Source organism: Eulemur rufifrons, chromosome 7 (assembly GCF_041146395.1).
Source record: "Eulemur rufifrons isolate Redbay chromosome 7, OSU_ERuf_1, whole genome shotgun sequence".
NCBI lineage: Eukaryota > Metazoa > Chordata > Mammalia > Primates > Lemuridae > Eulemur > Eulemur rufifrons.
In genome coordinates this window covers 264,266,451-264,282,515 of record NC_090989.1, presented here as the reverse complement: position 1 = coordinate 264,282,515, position 16,065 = coordinate 264,266,451, and the positions used below count along the sequence as shown (strand labels likewise).

Genomic DNA, 16,065 nt, shown 5'->3' with positions numbered 1-16,065 from the left:
TATTGTAAAACCATAACAGAAAAGGTCAGTGAAGTGTTCAAAATACCTGGACAAATGTTGGATAGTAATCGTGAGAAAGAAAGAGAATATATGATTGTATAGACATCATGAGTTCAACTTTTTAAAAAACACACCCCCAAACAAACAAGATAATACTGTGGGCGGGCTTGTTTTGTTCAATGTGAGCGTATCAAATCGAGCCCTTTGTAGCTGTTGTTCTGCGGAGCTTCCCTCTCCTTCCCCCCAGGGTTGGCTCCCATCATGTGGTCAGAGCCACCTTGCTTTTTCACAGCTGTCTAGGTAGACTCTGGGCTGCCTGAGCATCTCTCCCAGCAGGTAGAAAGAGCTGTGAGGTTTAAACATGGTGAGGTTGTCCTGGGCCCTCCTGGAGACCCAGGCCCCTGCCACACCCAGGCTGCTCCCCCAGCCCAGTTTCAGTTACTGCAGACCCATGACTGTCCGTCAGATCCTTGGCGTAGAGCCAGTGCACGTGCCCCCAGAGAGGAGCGAGCAAGAGCCTGATTGCGCTCTGGTTTATTGAGAAGTCAGCTTCCGGGAGGCCTGGCAGTTCTGAGATCCCCAGGGGCAGGTGCAGTTGGAGGGGAGACTGGCCACTCACTCAGGTCCTCCCTAAAAGGAGGGCGGCTGGTCACCATGTAGGGGAGGCCCCAGGCCAAACCCAGGGCCTGGCCTCAGGAAATGAGGTGGCCCACTCCGGCTCTCTCAATGCTAATAATTAACTCAGGGATGGCTGCCTGTGGGCTGGAAGGGCCTTTAGCTGTCATGTGACAGGCACTCCAGCCCAGGCCTTTTGCAAAAGTGGGAGGAAGTCATTTACTGCATTTCCCCAATTCTGAAAGGCGCATTGGCCACATTGTAATGTTTCTGACATTGCAGGGACCTTCACAGTGGGGTACTTTGGATGTACTGCTTCTTTAAAATAATTTTTCTGAAACACTTGTTGCATCAATCGTATCATCTTAGAGCAGAGGGAATGTGGGCATAAATACTGAAATCATTACTCAAGTTTCTAATGTTGCAGAATTAATTAGGGGGAAAGGAGGTTTTCTGGACTATTTCCCTTATAAGAGGAAATTTACCAACATGTGAGCCTCAGGGAGTGTTTATAAAGATTATCTCAAAAGGGTAAGAACATACCTTTAGTCAGTAAATTACAAAGACAATAGTGATTAAGTGTGGGGCCTCCCCCACGCCCAGGGAAACACCTGTAATTCACCTCCCTTCTGGGCACGTGGGCCCTTCGACTCAGTGGAGTAGTGTGTGATGCGCCCACCTGAGCTTGGGATCATAGCCCCACTTGTATGTGGCCTGGGTGACCTGGGTGTGGTTCTGAGTTTAATCTACCAATCCATAAAATGGGAACAGCTGTGTGCAGTCAAAACCAATGGAGTCAGGAGTAAAGAGGGTGACAGTATTTGGAAAACTCTGAAGCCCTGTAGCACAGGAAGCCTGAGAGTGGGAATGGGAATGGTTCGGGTGCTTAGGCATAGGATGGGTGGAACGGACCGAATACACAGGCAGTGCTCCTGAGCTAGTGCTGAGTAGGTGTCTGTGCCGGGCCAGGCCCCCCGCTGTGTCAGGCATGAGATCGCTGCTCCTCCGAGTTATTTACAGACGTGGACACCGAGACAGAAAGTTTACTGGTCCAGGGTCATGTCAGCCTGGGCGTGGCAGAGCAGAGGCTAGAACCCAGGTCTGGCTTTGCTGCTTCAAACCTCCAGTCCTGCCTGCCACCTGGAGCCCCCAGGCAAGCATGTTCCTGGTGCATGTCACCGACCACTCCTTGAAATCATCTGTGTGTTCCCAGCTCGTGGGAGACCTCAGTACAAATAAATGCAACGGTAGCAATAAGATATATTATTTTCTTTTTTTTTAAGACCTGACATTATTTTATTTTTATTTTTTTAGTGACAATTATACATTCCTGTGTCTTTTGATTGTATATTTTTAAGGTGTACAACATCATGTTTTGATGGACCTTTCGTTCAGTTATTCCGAAATACTGTTCCTCTTTGCACTTTGGCATGCCTTTCATAAGTCTTTTTAGAGTTTCCTTTCTTTAATTTTCTGACCCCATTTTATCAGGACACAAAGCCCTGGCAATCTGAACAGGCTGCATAAAAATATATTTTATCTTGGTTTCTAGAGGTGCGCTGGCCACCGGCAGGGCTACGATACCTAATATAACCCGAGATGGCCCCTCGGATTACAGCTTTACAGGCAGAGGATTTTAAAGCTGGAAAAAGCCTTAGAGGGCTCTAAGCTGGGAAACCAAGCAGAAGGAAAGTGAGGTAGTGACTTCCCAAGTCACCTGGCTGACTTGGGACAACTAGGATGATGCTTTGGGGAGGGGGCAAGGGGTGGAGGGTATTTTTCTATGTTTCCTTGAGATAAAATTATGACAAGGGTTGCTGGTGGTGGGGATTGGGTTTCTCTGGCCAGGCTGCCGCTGGCTTCAGACCCTTGGCAGGAACAGAGCTGGCAGGCTGGTCCGGTTGTGAGATTCCAGCTTCTTGGCTGGGATGCGCTGCGATTAGCACATCTGAAACCTTTCAAAGTGACTTTAGCTGTTTTCTTTTCTGAAGGCTTGTGCTGCTTTTGGCTGTAAAGGGGTGGGGGCTGGAGCCTGAGATAGAAATATGATGGACTGACACCCAGATGGGCGTGTCTGTGTGTGCCAGAGGGCAAATATTAACACAGTATTTTTGTAAAGTTTATGCAACTTGATTTGTGTCCCTGTAGAGTAAATTTATTCCATCCTGATGTCCAGTCTGTTTGAGGCCTGGTAGAACTATTTGAAGGGAAAATGAGAAGAGATTGGCAGGTTAATTTTAGAAAGAAAGAGCTAAATATAAAACATATTCCAATTATCTATTTTTTGAGCTTTACATATAACTTGTTCATATTCTTTTATCCTGTTTCATGGGTTGATGGACCATTTTTGTTTTCTCCAAGAATGAGATATCCATTTAGAATTATTTCCCATGAGAAATCTATTTAAGGATTTTGAACAATGCCTCACTGAGTCTTACATGTACAGACATTTCCCTTTGGCACTGTTGAAACAGAAGTTATGATAGAATCTTGGTCCTGGTAGCCTGATGTTCATCTGTCCCACCCTCTCCTGTGTCAGTCTGCCCTCTGCAGCCTTCTCACCAATGGTCTCGTCCAGCTTCTCTGCTTGATTACCTCTATTGACAGGGAGCTCCCTCCTTTACAAGCCAGTCTCTTCTATATTTGTGCAGCCCTGACTGTTTAAAAGCTCTTTGTTCTGTTGAAGAGAAATCTGGTTCTTTCACCTTCTACCCATTGAACCCTTGGGACCTAAAGGAAAAAAAAAATCTAATGATAGTAGCTGGTTGCCAGTTAATTTCCATACATACTATCTCCAGTGCCTAAAACAACCTTGCAAAGCAGGGAAATCCTCCCTCTTTTATAGATAAGAAAACTGAGTCTCAGAGAGAGTAAGCAATCTCTCGAAGGTTAATCTCCCAGCTAGTAAGTGGTTCAGCTGGGGTTCCAACCCCCCAACTGCCTGATTCCGATGCTGGGGACTTTCTCACAGCCTCACACCGTATCCTAATTCCTCTTTGGTGTAACAACCCCTTGGTTTTTCAAGAAACTAATCTTATCCTCCTCGAGATTTCTCTAGGATTTCAGTTATTGCTCAGACACGCCTGTTCAGTGGGTTTCCGTGGAGGTCCTGAATGGGCATGCGTTTCCTTTCCCCACCTCTGCATGTGTGGTTTGCAGTGCCTGGAATGCCGCTGCTTCCCCCTGGCCAATTTCCCTTCATCCTGCAGGATTCCTCTTGAAGCCTTTGCGAACTGGCCTTGCCTCCCACCCCACCTGGTAAGGTCGGGAGCCCCCCTTGAGCTCCTCCGGCTCCCTGGGCCTTCATCTCCCCTAGAACTTGACCCTGGGAGGGCCTCTGCCTCTTCCCCACCCCCACCCCACTCCTTGCTGTTCTGGCGCAGAGAAGGTGCAGAGTAAATGAATATTGAGTGAGTAAATGATCCGGAACTCCTTTGCCAAAGAAATAACAAAGGAGACTAAAAGTAATTCTAAACAGGATCAGGAGTCCTGGTGTGGGGTTGCTTGGAGGCTGCCGGGGGACAGCTTGCCCGTTGGTAAGTCCTGATGTCATTGTCCTCAGCATGGCTTGGCTGAAACCCTCCGTGGACTGGCATTTGTTCCCTTTATCCCCATAAGGAAGGTTTGCTGGCTTTTTAACGTTTCTGGGTTTACCGAGGTGGCACATAATGGGGAAAGTTTACCAGTCCCCACTCAGTGACCGCATGGGCAAGACCGATTCATGGCCTGTTCTGATTGCTGCCCACACCACTTAAGCCCCCCCCCCCCAGCATCCATGTGTACTGAGGTGCCACACCAGGAGAGCTGAGTCCTGAGACATTTGGGGGTGTACTGTTAAACACTGCACCGTAATAGCATTCTCTTAAGTATATAAAAAAAAAAAAAACCTTCAAATCTCATTTTTAAAAATCTCAGGAAAACGGTGTGGTAAGTCAGAAGAGAGTGGGCACCAGTGGAGGGACCACTGCCAGGCTTCTGGAGAGCTGTGTATTTAGGATTGGTACTTTTTTTCTCCGTATGAAACTTCAAGAAAAAGCAAAAAAAAAAAAACCAAAAAACAAACCAGAATTGAATGACTCCATTTAATATCCTCAGCAGGAGTTTTCTGCAGGCTTAGGAGCAAACTTCGTGTTTAAGTTAGCTAGCCTCTCATCGCTACTCCAAAAACTTCAGCTCACGGCACTGGAGAGGTTGGTTTCTCTTTATAGCAACATTACCTCTTTCCCGAAACTGCCTGCAGCTCCCAGAGCATTCTTTATCGTGCCCTTCAGGGAGCTTAAAACTACTTCTTAGCCTGCTGGTATCAAGTATAACTTTTTTATTTTGTTACTTTTGCAAGTGTCATGGTGTCGAACCTATAAATAACCCCCAACTCCATAATAAGAAAACTATTTGACATTTTGAAGTTGTATGAGAAGGGCACTAATTATGGGCCTCCGTTTGAATACAACTAATCCTACAAATTACTCCACCCCTCCTTCCCAGGGGCTTCAGTCTAAGAGCCACTCCCTGAACAAATTACAGGATCTGTGGAACAAATGATTTGATCCCAAAATTGTACTTCTGGAGTATTAAGATTGAAAATTGCAAGATAACTTGACTGAGTTTATTGAGTTGTGTTATTAAAGTGACTTATATGAGTGTTTTTCTCCCATATTGCAGAAAAAGTGAAGTCTTGAGTGTTAAATACTATTATAATCGCATTTTTTAATAAAAGGCATCAGATACTTTTACAAATGCATACTCAAGAGTTTTGTGAACCAATACTTGCATTGTTATCTATGATTATTCTATTTATTAGCAGGCTTTAAGAATGTTACTGAAAAATTAATTTTTCATTATATAGACTCAGGATAAATTAATTTATTGGCTTCAGCATTGAATTAGGAATATGAAAATCCTGAACAAATATATTTGTTTTTTTAATTTAGTAAGTATTCAGCAGTGATTATATTTACATTAAAATCTAATTTTTTAAATAAGTTAGTATATTTAATATTATGCAGTGTTGTACTTTGGAAACAAATAGCCAAAAAAGTGAGTATTTCTTGGCGGAAGATAGTGTTGAGAGATTTATGAAAATTATAGAGTTATGAGGAAAAAGATTAAATTCTATGTATCGGGTATACAGTAATTTTGTTATCAGTGGCCCTTAATTTAAAATTAATAAAGTGAAATAATGTATATGGAAGCATTTTCTAAGATATATGGGCATTTCCCACATGAAAACTAAAATCACTGTATTTTAATTAGTTGAGCTGAATTTCATTAAGAACATTTGCAAAGCCTAATAGATCACATAACATGCATCTTATTTTCTTTGCTGCTGCTTTAAGAAAATTCTAGTTGGGGAGTTTTCATTCTATTTTGTAGAATGGAAGCTACCCCCTTCAAAAACATTTATGCAAAAGAAAATAGTAGTAAACTCTTTCACATGTTTCTGAGAAAGAGTGTGTGCATTTGGTCTTTTTCATAATTTGAATGTTATGAATTGTTAAGAATTGGTATTGGTGAATAGTAATTTGAATGAACAAGCCAAGACATCTGGTTACATAATATCAAGTGATAGTTCTTTTTGAAGTAACGTAATTTTCATGTAGCTTTCTTCTTCTATGTTATGACAACAACACTAATCCCAGCACTGACATATAGACTGGAAAATCTGTTACTTCATCAACAATGACTTAGGAAACACTTCTCCCAGACTGAGTGATGGGACAGCTGCTAAGCTATGGAAACTCTATTTAGCTCTGGGAAGTAACTTGTAACATAGACAGGAAAACTGACATAGGGCGCCAACCTAACCAAGACCCTGGGTAGAGACACAGACAGTCAAGACTAAAAAAAAAGAAGCCTGGAGATTGTCTGGTTGAGTTTTCTGCTGTGTGGTGCTCAGACTGCCTGCATCATCGTCTTTGGGGGTGGCGGGATGGGGTGTGCTTTTTATGGGGTTTTAAAAATGCAACTTCAAGCTCAGTGTGGTGATGCTCCTATAGTCCCAGCTATTCAGGAGGCTGAAGTGGGAGATGGAGCCCAGGAGTTCAAGTCCAGCCTGGGCAACGTAGTGAGATCCGGTCTCTTAAAAAAACAAACAAAAAAATAAAACAAGGCATGATCCTAGTTGGATTCTGAATCAAGAGGAAAGAAAGAAAGGACATCACTGGAACAATTAGTAAAATTTTAATGAGGACTGTATGCTAGAAAAGTGTTTTATCAAAGTTAAATTTTTCCACTGTGATAATTTTACTATGGTTATGAAATGTCCTTGTTTGGGGGAGATACATGCTAAAATATTTAGAGGTAAAGATTCGGGGAAAAGCGTGGTGTGTCTTTGTGTGTGCAGGTGAGAGGAGGGGGAGAGGGAGAGAAAGTGTATGTGGCAAAATGTTAACAGTTGAATCCAGGCCAAGCAGGGTATACAGGAGTTCTGTTTTTCTTGCAACTTTTCTATATAAGTTTAAAAAATTTATTTTTTTTATGTTTTAAAATGTAGTTTCCTGGGCCCTTGCTGAACCAAAATCTTTGTGGGTGCTGCCCAAGAATCTGCATTTTTTTTTTTTTTTTTTTTTGAGACAGAGTCTCGTTTTGTTGCCCGGGCTAGAGTGCCATGGCGTCAGCCTAGCTCACAGCAACCTCAAACTCCTGGGCTTAAGCGATCCTACTGCCTCAGGCTCCCCGAGTAGCTGGGACTACAGGCATGCGCCACCATGCCCGGCTAATTTTTTTTTTTCTATATATATATTTTAGTTGCCCAGATAATTTCTTTCTATTTTTAGTAGAGACGGGGTCTCGCTCTTGCTCAGGCTGGTCTCGAACTCCTGACCTTGAGCGATCCACCCGCCTCGGCCTCCCAGAGTGCTAGGATTACAGGCGTGAGCCACCTCGCACTGCCAGAATCTGCATTTTAACAAGCTCCCCAGATGACTTTAATGTGCACTAGTTTTATTTGTCAATGGTTCAAAAGAAAGTCTCATTTCAGTATTTTTTTTAATAACTTAATCAGTAAGCATGCATCCTTACAGTTTGATCTCATCTTAATCAATGAGATTAATAAATGATAAATACCTGCCTGACTGCTGTTTGTAAATTTTATCTTTAGGAGGGAATACCCCATTTCAGGAGAGTTTAAGGAACGCTTAGGTCTGGCCTTAAAACAGACTGCAACTAGAAGCTGTTCTCTGTGAGGTACAGGCAGCAATTGGAAAGTGTGGTGCATGTTTCCTACAGTTGTGAGTGATTGTTGATTGTTGGGGCCCTAGCTGACTCCTGAAGACTTAGTCAATGCATAGTGCAGCCCTGCCTCTGTGTGCCGACAGTGACGAGAAAGAGAAAGCAATGCCGGTACTATATTAGCAGCTAAATAAATAAAGCATTGATCTGCAATACATTAAATATTGGTATTTGACGAGAAGCACAGTTAATCTGATGAGTCACTGTCTAGCGTGGCCGATAGTGCATGTCCTTTTCCATTCTGGAAATGTCCTTCTGCAGCCAGACCCATCATCTATCTGTTGGGGCTTGTTAATAGCAAAAAAAAAAACCCCACAAAAAACCAGGCAGAGGGGTGGAAAGCACTTTCCTGAGTTCTCAAGGGAAAGGGAATTGGGCTGCAGAGAAGGCCTTATGTACTGTGGAAGGGATTTTTGCAATAAGCTGAACTGGGAGTGATCCACAAGAGCCGAGCTGTCCATGTTTCCCTTAAGGCAGTCATAGCATGGGAGGAGCATCTTCCTCTGGTGGCCACTAGGTGGTAGCATTGGGCTAGGCCGGCTTAATAATCACTTAGGTTGATTCCCGTGGTGAGCCACATTTACACAGTTTTCTTGCAAATTAGGTATTTATAAATCAGGACTGTTTTCTTCTTTTTTTTCCCCAACTGAATCCTGCATTCTTGAATTAGAGGTCTAATTCCCTTAATTTTAAAAACAAGAATATGAAATACTTTGCACTGTCTTTTTAAAATTATGACAGTGGAGTCAGGTTTGCTCTCTCACTGCGTGTGCTCCTCTCCCATCTTTCGGTCTGTGGTTTACTGGCTTGTGAAAGAACCAAGTTCCCCAGGTCAGCATGTAGACAGACCCTTGGGAAATAAGGCAGCGGCATCACCTCTACCTGTCTCAGGCTCCAGGGCAGCCAGGGAGGGGCCGTAGGAGAAGCCCTGTTACCCAGCCCTCACCACGAGGGCTCTGATGTCTCACACGCCCACGGTGTGGCACTTGGTGCCAGCATGCTCCTGCCGTGTCACATAGCTATCGTAGCCACCACCTTTTAACTCTAGCAAGCTGTCTTCATTAAAATGAATAAAATTAATAAAAAGTTAAGACATAGAACACTTACATATCTGTAAGGCATTTGAAATCAGGATTGCCCTACAAAATCAGACATCTGTAGTCTGTACCTGATAGCCTTAGAAGCTTAACGTTAATAAAATGCTTTTTATTGAGCCTTTATTGTGTCCCTTGTTGGCACTTTACATCTGCCAACGCTAACTCTCATAGTATTTATTGGGCCCCTCCTGTTTGCAAAGTGAGATGTTGCCTCTTTCTGTGGTAATACATTTTCCAAGTATAATCTTTGATTAAAAACTGTATTCACAGTAGGACTTCTATTGCTGTTGTACAACACATTCTAAAGCTATAAGTGATTTTAAGAATTATGCAAAGAACAGGCTTTTGGCTTCCATGATTATAAAATGCATCAGCTGCTGCTGTAATCATTTGCGGTCAGAGAGGCCAGTATGTTTCTGGTTGGGTTGTGGCTTTGTTTAGAATTAAGAGGCTTATAAAGGAAGCCATAGAAACCCTGAGTTCCCCAATTGCTGTGGTACAGGAAACAGGGCTGTTAGTCAGCAGCCATTGTCCCGACCAGATTGTTTAAGATATAATTTCAAGACAATCTGAAAACACCACATGGCTCAATTATGTGGTTATCCAGTATGAGGCTGGCTCTTATCAAGGTTTGCTTCGGGAACAATGGTAGGAAGAACATTTCTGCAGCTTTCATAAAATACCTATTTGTGACATTATCATGCGGTTCCAATACGTGTAACAATCAGAGATGGATTTGAGAAGAAAAGTCCGTGTCTTCTGGGCTGCTGCTCTGCTGTATGTTGCCAGCTATCTGTGACAGTGCTGGGAGCATCACTATTAATCATGGTTACATTAGTAAGTCCCACGGTACCCACGCTGGTTCTAGCTTTGAGGAAATGCTCAGGAGGAGAGCAGTTTGGAGCATCAGTCCATGTGACTTTCATTTGGAGACCCCTGTTTGAAATCACTGCTGGTTTTTTCTGTCTAGAGCTATTGTGTGATTATTTCCGTTTCAGCTGCTCTGCGGAACGACCGCCTGACTTCGCACAGGCGCCATGGTGAATGGCTTAGATTCCACAGAGCCTGACTTCTAAGGCTGAGCATCCCAAACACCCCTGAGCTTCCCTGGAAACCCACTCCAGTAGTCCCAGACTCCCCAGCCCTTACTTTGACGGCTTCATTCCCCAAAGGGAATGTCATCTTGTGCCAGACCTAGGGCTGAATCACTCCCAGGGGTAGGACAGGAAGGACAGGCATAGATTTTAAAAGCTCCCCAGGTGATTCTGGTGTGTACCTCCCACTAAAACCTCCCTTGTAATGGTTCTATTGTATCTTAAAAAAAAAAAAAAATTGTAACCCACCTGAGATTCTTAGACAAGAACCAAACAATAAAATTGACATTTTTAAGTCAGTGTGGTTAAAGCATTGTGGAACACATTTGTTGTCTTTTGATAACTTTTTGTATTACTCAGAAAATGTATCCCTGCTTCGGATGACATTTTCATTGGAAAGGGCAAGGTGGAGGTGGTGGGGTGGGTGGAATTTTATAAGTGACTGAATAAGTTGTCTTGCACTGCCAGTCCCAAGAATTTTTTATTGATATTTTATATTCTGTATCCCTGTCTATGGAAGAATGGAAGTTTGCCTGGAGCTCCTTGCATATGGTGATGAGGAACCAATGCACCCCTGTCTTCCGGAATGTACTTTCTACGCAGCTTTCTTGATCATGTTTTCTCTTCCTGCTCCTGATCTGTGCCTGTGTGCTTCCCTGAGGCTTGATTTCTGGGCCTCCTATGTGCTTTGTCCTCCTCCTCCTGAGAGCTGAGTCACTCACTACTCCTTGCCACTGATTCTCAAATCATTTCCCTGGCCCTGCCCTGACATTTGGTGCTGCTTTTCCAGTTACCTGTGACTTGCTTCTCCCAGGGCGGACCCTGCATCAGCAGCTTGGGCAGCTCCTGGGAAACAGATGCAGAATTTGGGCCCCACCCAGACCTACATAGAGTCTGCATTCTAAGATCCCCAAGCACTCTGTGTGCACCCTGCAGTGTGAGAAGTGCTGGTCTATGGGACGTCTCCCCTGCATTCTAACTAGACCCCTCACTCTGTCTCATCCTTCCCTCCATCTGCTCCCCCCAGCCCACATTTGTCTATCCGTTTGTGCTGCTATTTCAATAGACTATAGATCTTGGCTTCATTTTCTCTTTTGTTCTTCCTTCCATTTATTGATTTATTCAGATATTTACTGCCTGCCTACCGGAGCTAGGTGTTAGAGATGCAGTGGGCAAACCTAGCCCTGACTCCACCTTCATGGAGCTCAGTGTCTAGTGGCAGGGACAGGTATTAAATACACATATTCAGTTGCAGTGAAATGTCAGTGAGAGCTAGAGAGGAGAGCCTGTAACACAAGTCTGTGGCTGGGCAAGGAGACCAGGGAGGCCTTCCCTGAGGAGGTGATGCTTGTGCTGGGCACCGATGATTTACAGGAGTTAATTCAGGTCAAGAGGAGCAGGAAGAGCTTTGCAGGCAGAAGGAATTGCACATGCAAAGGCCCAGCTCATCAGAGAAGGTGTGCAGAGAATTGATAAAAAGAATATTAAGGCCGGGCATGGTGGCTCACGCCTGTAATCCTAGCACTCTGGGAGGCCGAGGCAGGAGGATCGCTCAAGGTCAGGAGTTTGAGACCAGCCTGAGCAAGAGCGAGACCCTGTCTCTACTAAAAAATAGAAAGAAATTAACTAGACAACTAAAAATATATAGAAAAAATTAGCCAGGCATGGTGGTGCATGCCTGTAGTCCCAGCTACTCGGGAGGCTGAGGCAGAAAGATTGCCTAAGCCCAGGAGTTTGAGGTCGCTGTGAGCTAGGCTGACGCCATAGCACTCTTGCCCAGGCAATAGAGCAAGACTCTGTCTCCAAAAAAATATATATATATTAACTTGCTCTTGAGCCCTTCCTTCATCTTTATTTGCTCTGCCACCTAACCCTGTTATCCTCCTACCTCGGCCTCCCAAAGTGTGGATTACAAGTGTGAGCTACTGCACCAGGCCTCAGAAGGCCTTCATTTTAACATTTTGTCAATAAATATTTTCGTGTTTTAAGTCATATGGATACTACATTTAGTTCTGTGGAACCATAGGGGTAGAACACATAAATGCATAAAATAGTAAAACATAAATACAAATTTCAAAGCCTGGGAAATATAAATTAGAAGACTTAGACCAGGGAGATAATAAGACACACAAATAAACCGTGAAACCATGCAGCATTCTATGAACGTGTTGTAATTGAGCAATAAATTTTACTTAGAGCATCTTAGAAGTCAAAACTGAAATGGAAACATGATCTGTTATCTAGTTCTCATTATCTGGGAGTTCCTCAGACCGGGTTGAGAGGATCCACTCTGACAGGTATCCGCAGTCACAGGTAACTGGTCATTTGCATATCAAAGCCTAACGGTGTATCTTATGTTACAGGTTATTCAACGATAGTTATGACCTCCCGGTTACGTGCGTTGGGTGGAAGAATTAATAATATACGCACCTCAGAATTACCCAAAGAGAAAACGCGGTCCGAAGTCGTCTGCAGCATCCGCTTCTTAGATGGCTTGGTACAGACCTTTAAAGTTAATGTAAGTTCTCCGCTTTTTTTTTTCCCCTGAATTAATACCCCTACGAAATGGTTTTCGTCTCTTGGCTTATAAAATGAAGGAAAAATATTATTTTTAAAATGAAAGCTTGAGATCTCAGATCTTGTATGTTGAGATTGGACTGGAAATACTTAAAAACTTTGCCCACATCTCACTTCTGCCCGAAAGTCTCTGCCCCTCTTCTTTGTGACTCGAAGTGAGTGACACTCGGATGTCAGTGCTTCTGTGAAGCCTTCGTCCACATCGTGAAGCAGAGCTGGTTCTTGGGTCACGATGTCCTGTACATGCTTCGTTAGAGCCCACGGCAGGTTGCATTTTTAAAAATAGTTATAATCATTAGGTTATATGTTGTCCATTAGATTGTGAGCTTCTCGAGGACGGGAAGGATGTTGTTTCCCTTGTGCTTGGCACAGGGCTGGGCACACAGCAAGTGCTCATTAAATGTGCAGGTGGGTGGGTTGCGAGGTGGTCAGCCTCACAGATGGCAGGGCTCAGGGAGGGTCCTGGCTTATCCTACCTAAAGCCCGTGGCAGAGCCAGGGCTAGAAACAAGGTCTCCCAGGCCAGCAGCAATCAGATGTGTGGACAGTAGCTGCCCACCCCACCCTGTCACCACCTGGCATTACCTTTGGCCCGTTTTCCCACTCTCTGGCCAGTCCTAAAGGGGTCAGCCCTACCCTGACCTGGCTGCCAGCATCCTCCCCAGCCTAGATGTGCGAGGAAAGGCTTCAGAAGAGAAGACAGGATGGAGGAGAGAACAATTGCGGGAATGATAAAAGGCCACAAGAATTCAAAGGGTAATAAAAAACTTCCGCCCCACCCACAAGTTGGCCTCCTGCTGCCCCCAGGTCACCATGGCCCCTGATGCAGGCAGGAGAAGGCCGTTTTCAGGAAGCCTTAGCGAGGTGGCTGCCGTGTCTCCTTCCCAGCTGCCCTGTGCCTTGGTCTCGGGCATCTCCCTGTCAGTGCACAAGAGTCAGGCGCCCAACATAGGTCGTGGGAGTTTGGGCCCCTTGCCTGGCAGAGAGTGGAAATGCACTCAGCCACTCAGGCCCCCAGCTGTTCCCCAGGGTCAGGGCCTCACTCTTTTGCAGGTGGGAAATGTTATAGTAGTAAGAAGGGAAAACTGCAGCAAGGAAATTTTATTGTCTAGTTAGGCGGCTCCAAAGTCTAATTAAGGGAATAGAACATACACCTGTGACCTGTTTCTGACAAAGCCAGTTTGGAGAGAATTATTCTCTGGGGAGGACTGTCCAAAAGAACTTTGTGCACTGCTGGAAATGTTCTCTGTCTGCGCTATCCGACATGGGATTCGCCAGCCACATCCGGCTAACATATCTGAGTACATTTTTATTTTATCTTAATTAAAATTGAAGTAGTCTTTAGTAGCTCACAGCTCCCACTTTGGACAGCATAGCCCTAATGAACGTTTCTTTAAGTACCTCAGAACCTCCTAGGATGCATGTCAAAAGATATAAATCCCTCCTGGGTATTTTGAAACATACTCTCTGAGGGTGGGGCCTGAGAATCTCAGTGTGCACTGCAGTTGGAGAACCACTGAGTCAGTGGTCTTTTGGCAGGGTCATGCATAATTCCCTCAAAAAGCAACTACTTTGGTTTTACAGGACCTTGTCTTATATCAGATTTCCTTTTAAACACAGTCTTTTCATAGAATTTTGTGATTAAACAAGCCCTGTAAAGGTCACAAATGTCTCTTCCTGTTGCTATAACCTGACAGCTTAGTATGTGTCTGGTTCTTTTGTTCAAATTTATGTTCATCTGTCTTGGAATTATTCTTTAACTGTATACCTTCTCCCTGACCAGAACATGAATATTTGTTAGTGTATAACTCATTTCATTCATTCAGCAAATGTTTACTGAGCACCTACCATGTGCTACGTACGCTTTGTTCTGGGTACAGAGAGTACTGTAGTGAACAAAACAGCAAAATCCCTGCCCTTTTGACGCTGACATCCTAGTGGGAGGAGAAGGACCATAAACAAATGTGTGCTGTGTCGGGTGGCATTAAGTGCTTTGAAGAAAAGTGAAGCAGGATAAGAGGGAGAGGGTGCCAGGGCAGGACAACGGGTGGGGTCACCAGTGTATGGATGATTTCAGAGGAGGCCTCATTGTAAGATGAAAGATCCATATGGTTGTCTGGAGGAAGCTCATCCCAGAGAGGAGGAATAGCAGTGCAAAGGCCCTGAGGCCAGAGCCCACTTATTGTGGTTGCAGAACAGTATGGAAGCCAGGGTGTCTGAAGTGGAATGAGGGGGTGAGGGGAGTAGCAGGAAATGAGGACAGAGAGATACTAGGGGTGGGGGATCTTGTAGAGCCTTGTAGATCATTCTGAGGACAGTGGGTTTTATTCTGCATGAGGTGGATCACATTGGTAGGTTTGGGCTCCATCTGCAGTCAACTGTGGGGAGGAAAGGGCTGAGAGACCATTACAACAATCCTACAGAGATGACAATTGGACAGGGTGGCCGTGTGGGCGTGGCTAAGAGGAAACCAAGTCTGCAGGTCCTTTGAGGGCAGAGCCCGTAGGATTTGCTGATAGATGGGAGTTGGGATGTGAAAGAACATGAGGCCTCCAGGTGACGCCACGGTTTTTGGCCTGAGCAGCCTGGCAAGAGAGAATTGCAGTTTATAGAGATGGGGACAACTGTGGGAAGAGAAGATTTGGGGGCAGAAATAATCAGCCCTGTGGTGGGCGTTTTGAGTTTGAGATGCCTGTTACTCATCTATGCAGAAATGTAGGAACGGCGTTAGATCGAAGGAGTTTAGGGGATGGGTCCAGGCTCTAGATGCAAATGTGGATGTCACCAGGGTGGAGATGGCATCTCAAGCTGTGAAACTGGATGTGACCTCCTGGAAAGCACATGGACAGAAGCTGCGCACCATGGACGTTTAAAGGTTGGAAGGAAGGGGAGCAGGCACCCAAGGAGTCTGAGAAGGACCAGCCAGCTAGGAGAGCGAAGGTCTGAGAAACCCAGCAGCAGGACGAGTGATCAGTCCTGTGACCACCTGCCCAGAGCGACCTCTCGTAAAGCCTTAGAACGGAGCTTCGCAAACAGGGAGCGCCCGGAAACTCCCAGTTATGAGCATCACTGTTCTTATCATGAGGCTGCCACCCCTGGCTTCCAGCAGCTGGTCCCAGGCTGGCTCACATTGAACTTGAGGGATTTGAGGGCCTGGGTGCAGCTTAGATGATCCCTCACTTTATGTTTTTCCAAGTGTGGGAATTGTTTGCACAGTCTCTTTCAGACCCTTCAGCCCAGACCATCTATGACCGAGAACAGGTGTCATCAGGGAAATCATTCATTCTTACCCCAGCCCAGGGAGCAAGCTGGTCACTGGCCGTGCCCCAGTGGAACAGAGATGACCATCTGTGGGGCAGGGGCCAGGCTGGGAGGTCTGTTCTTACTATGAATGTGTCTTTCATTATCTCAGTTCCTTTTGAGAGCCAGGTGAATTATGCAGAATAGATACCT

At 44.9% G+C, this 16,065-nt stretch overlaps 1 protein-coding gene across 3 annotated transcripts in view; it reads left to right on the top strand.

Moving 5' to 3' along the window:
* Positions 1 to 16,065, top strand: part of PTPN3 (protein tyrosine phosphatase non-receptor type 3) — a 106,483-nt gene that overhangs the window by 16,462 nt on the left and 73,956 nt on the right. For all 3 annotated transcript variants that reach the window (XM_069476654.1, XM_069476653.1, XM_069476652.1), the window contains exon 2: positions 12,400 to 12,554. In XM_069476654.1, coding sequence (XP_069332755.1) covers positions 12,417 to 12,554 — 138 coding nt within the window. In that variant the 5' untranslated portion in view covers positions 12,400 to 12,416. The remainder of the gene's footprint in view (positions 1 to 12,399; positions 12,555 to 16,065) is intronic.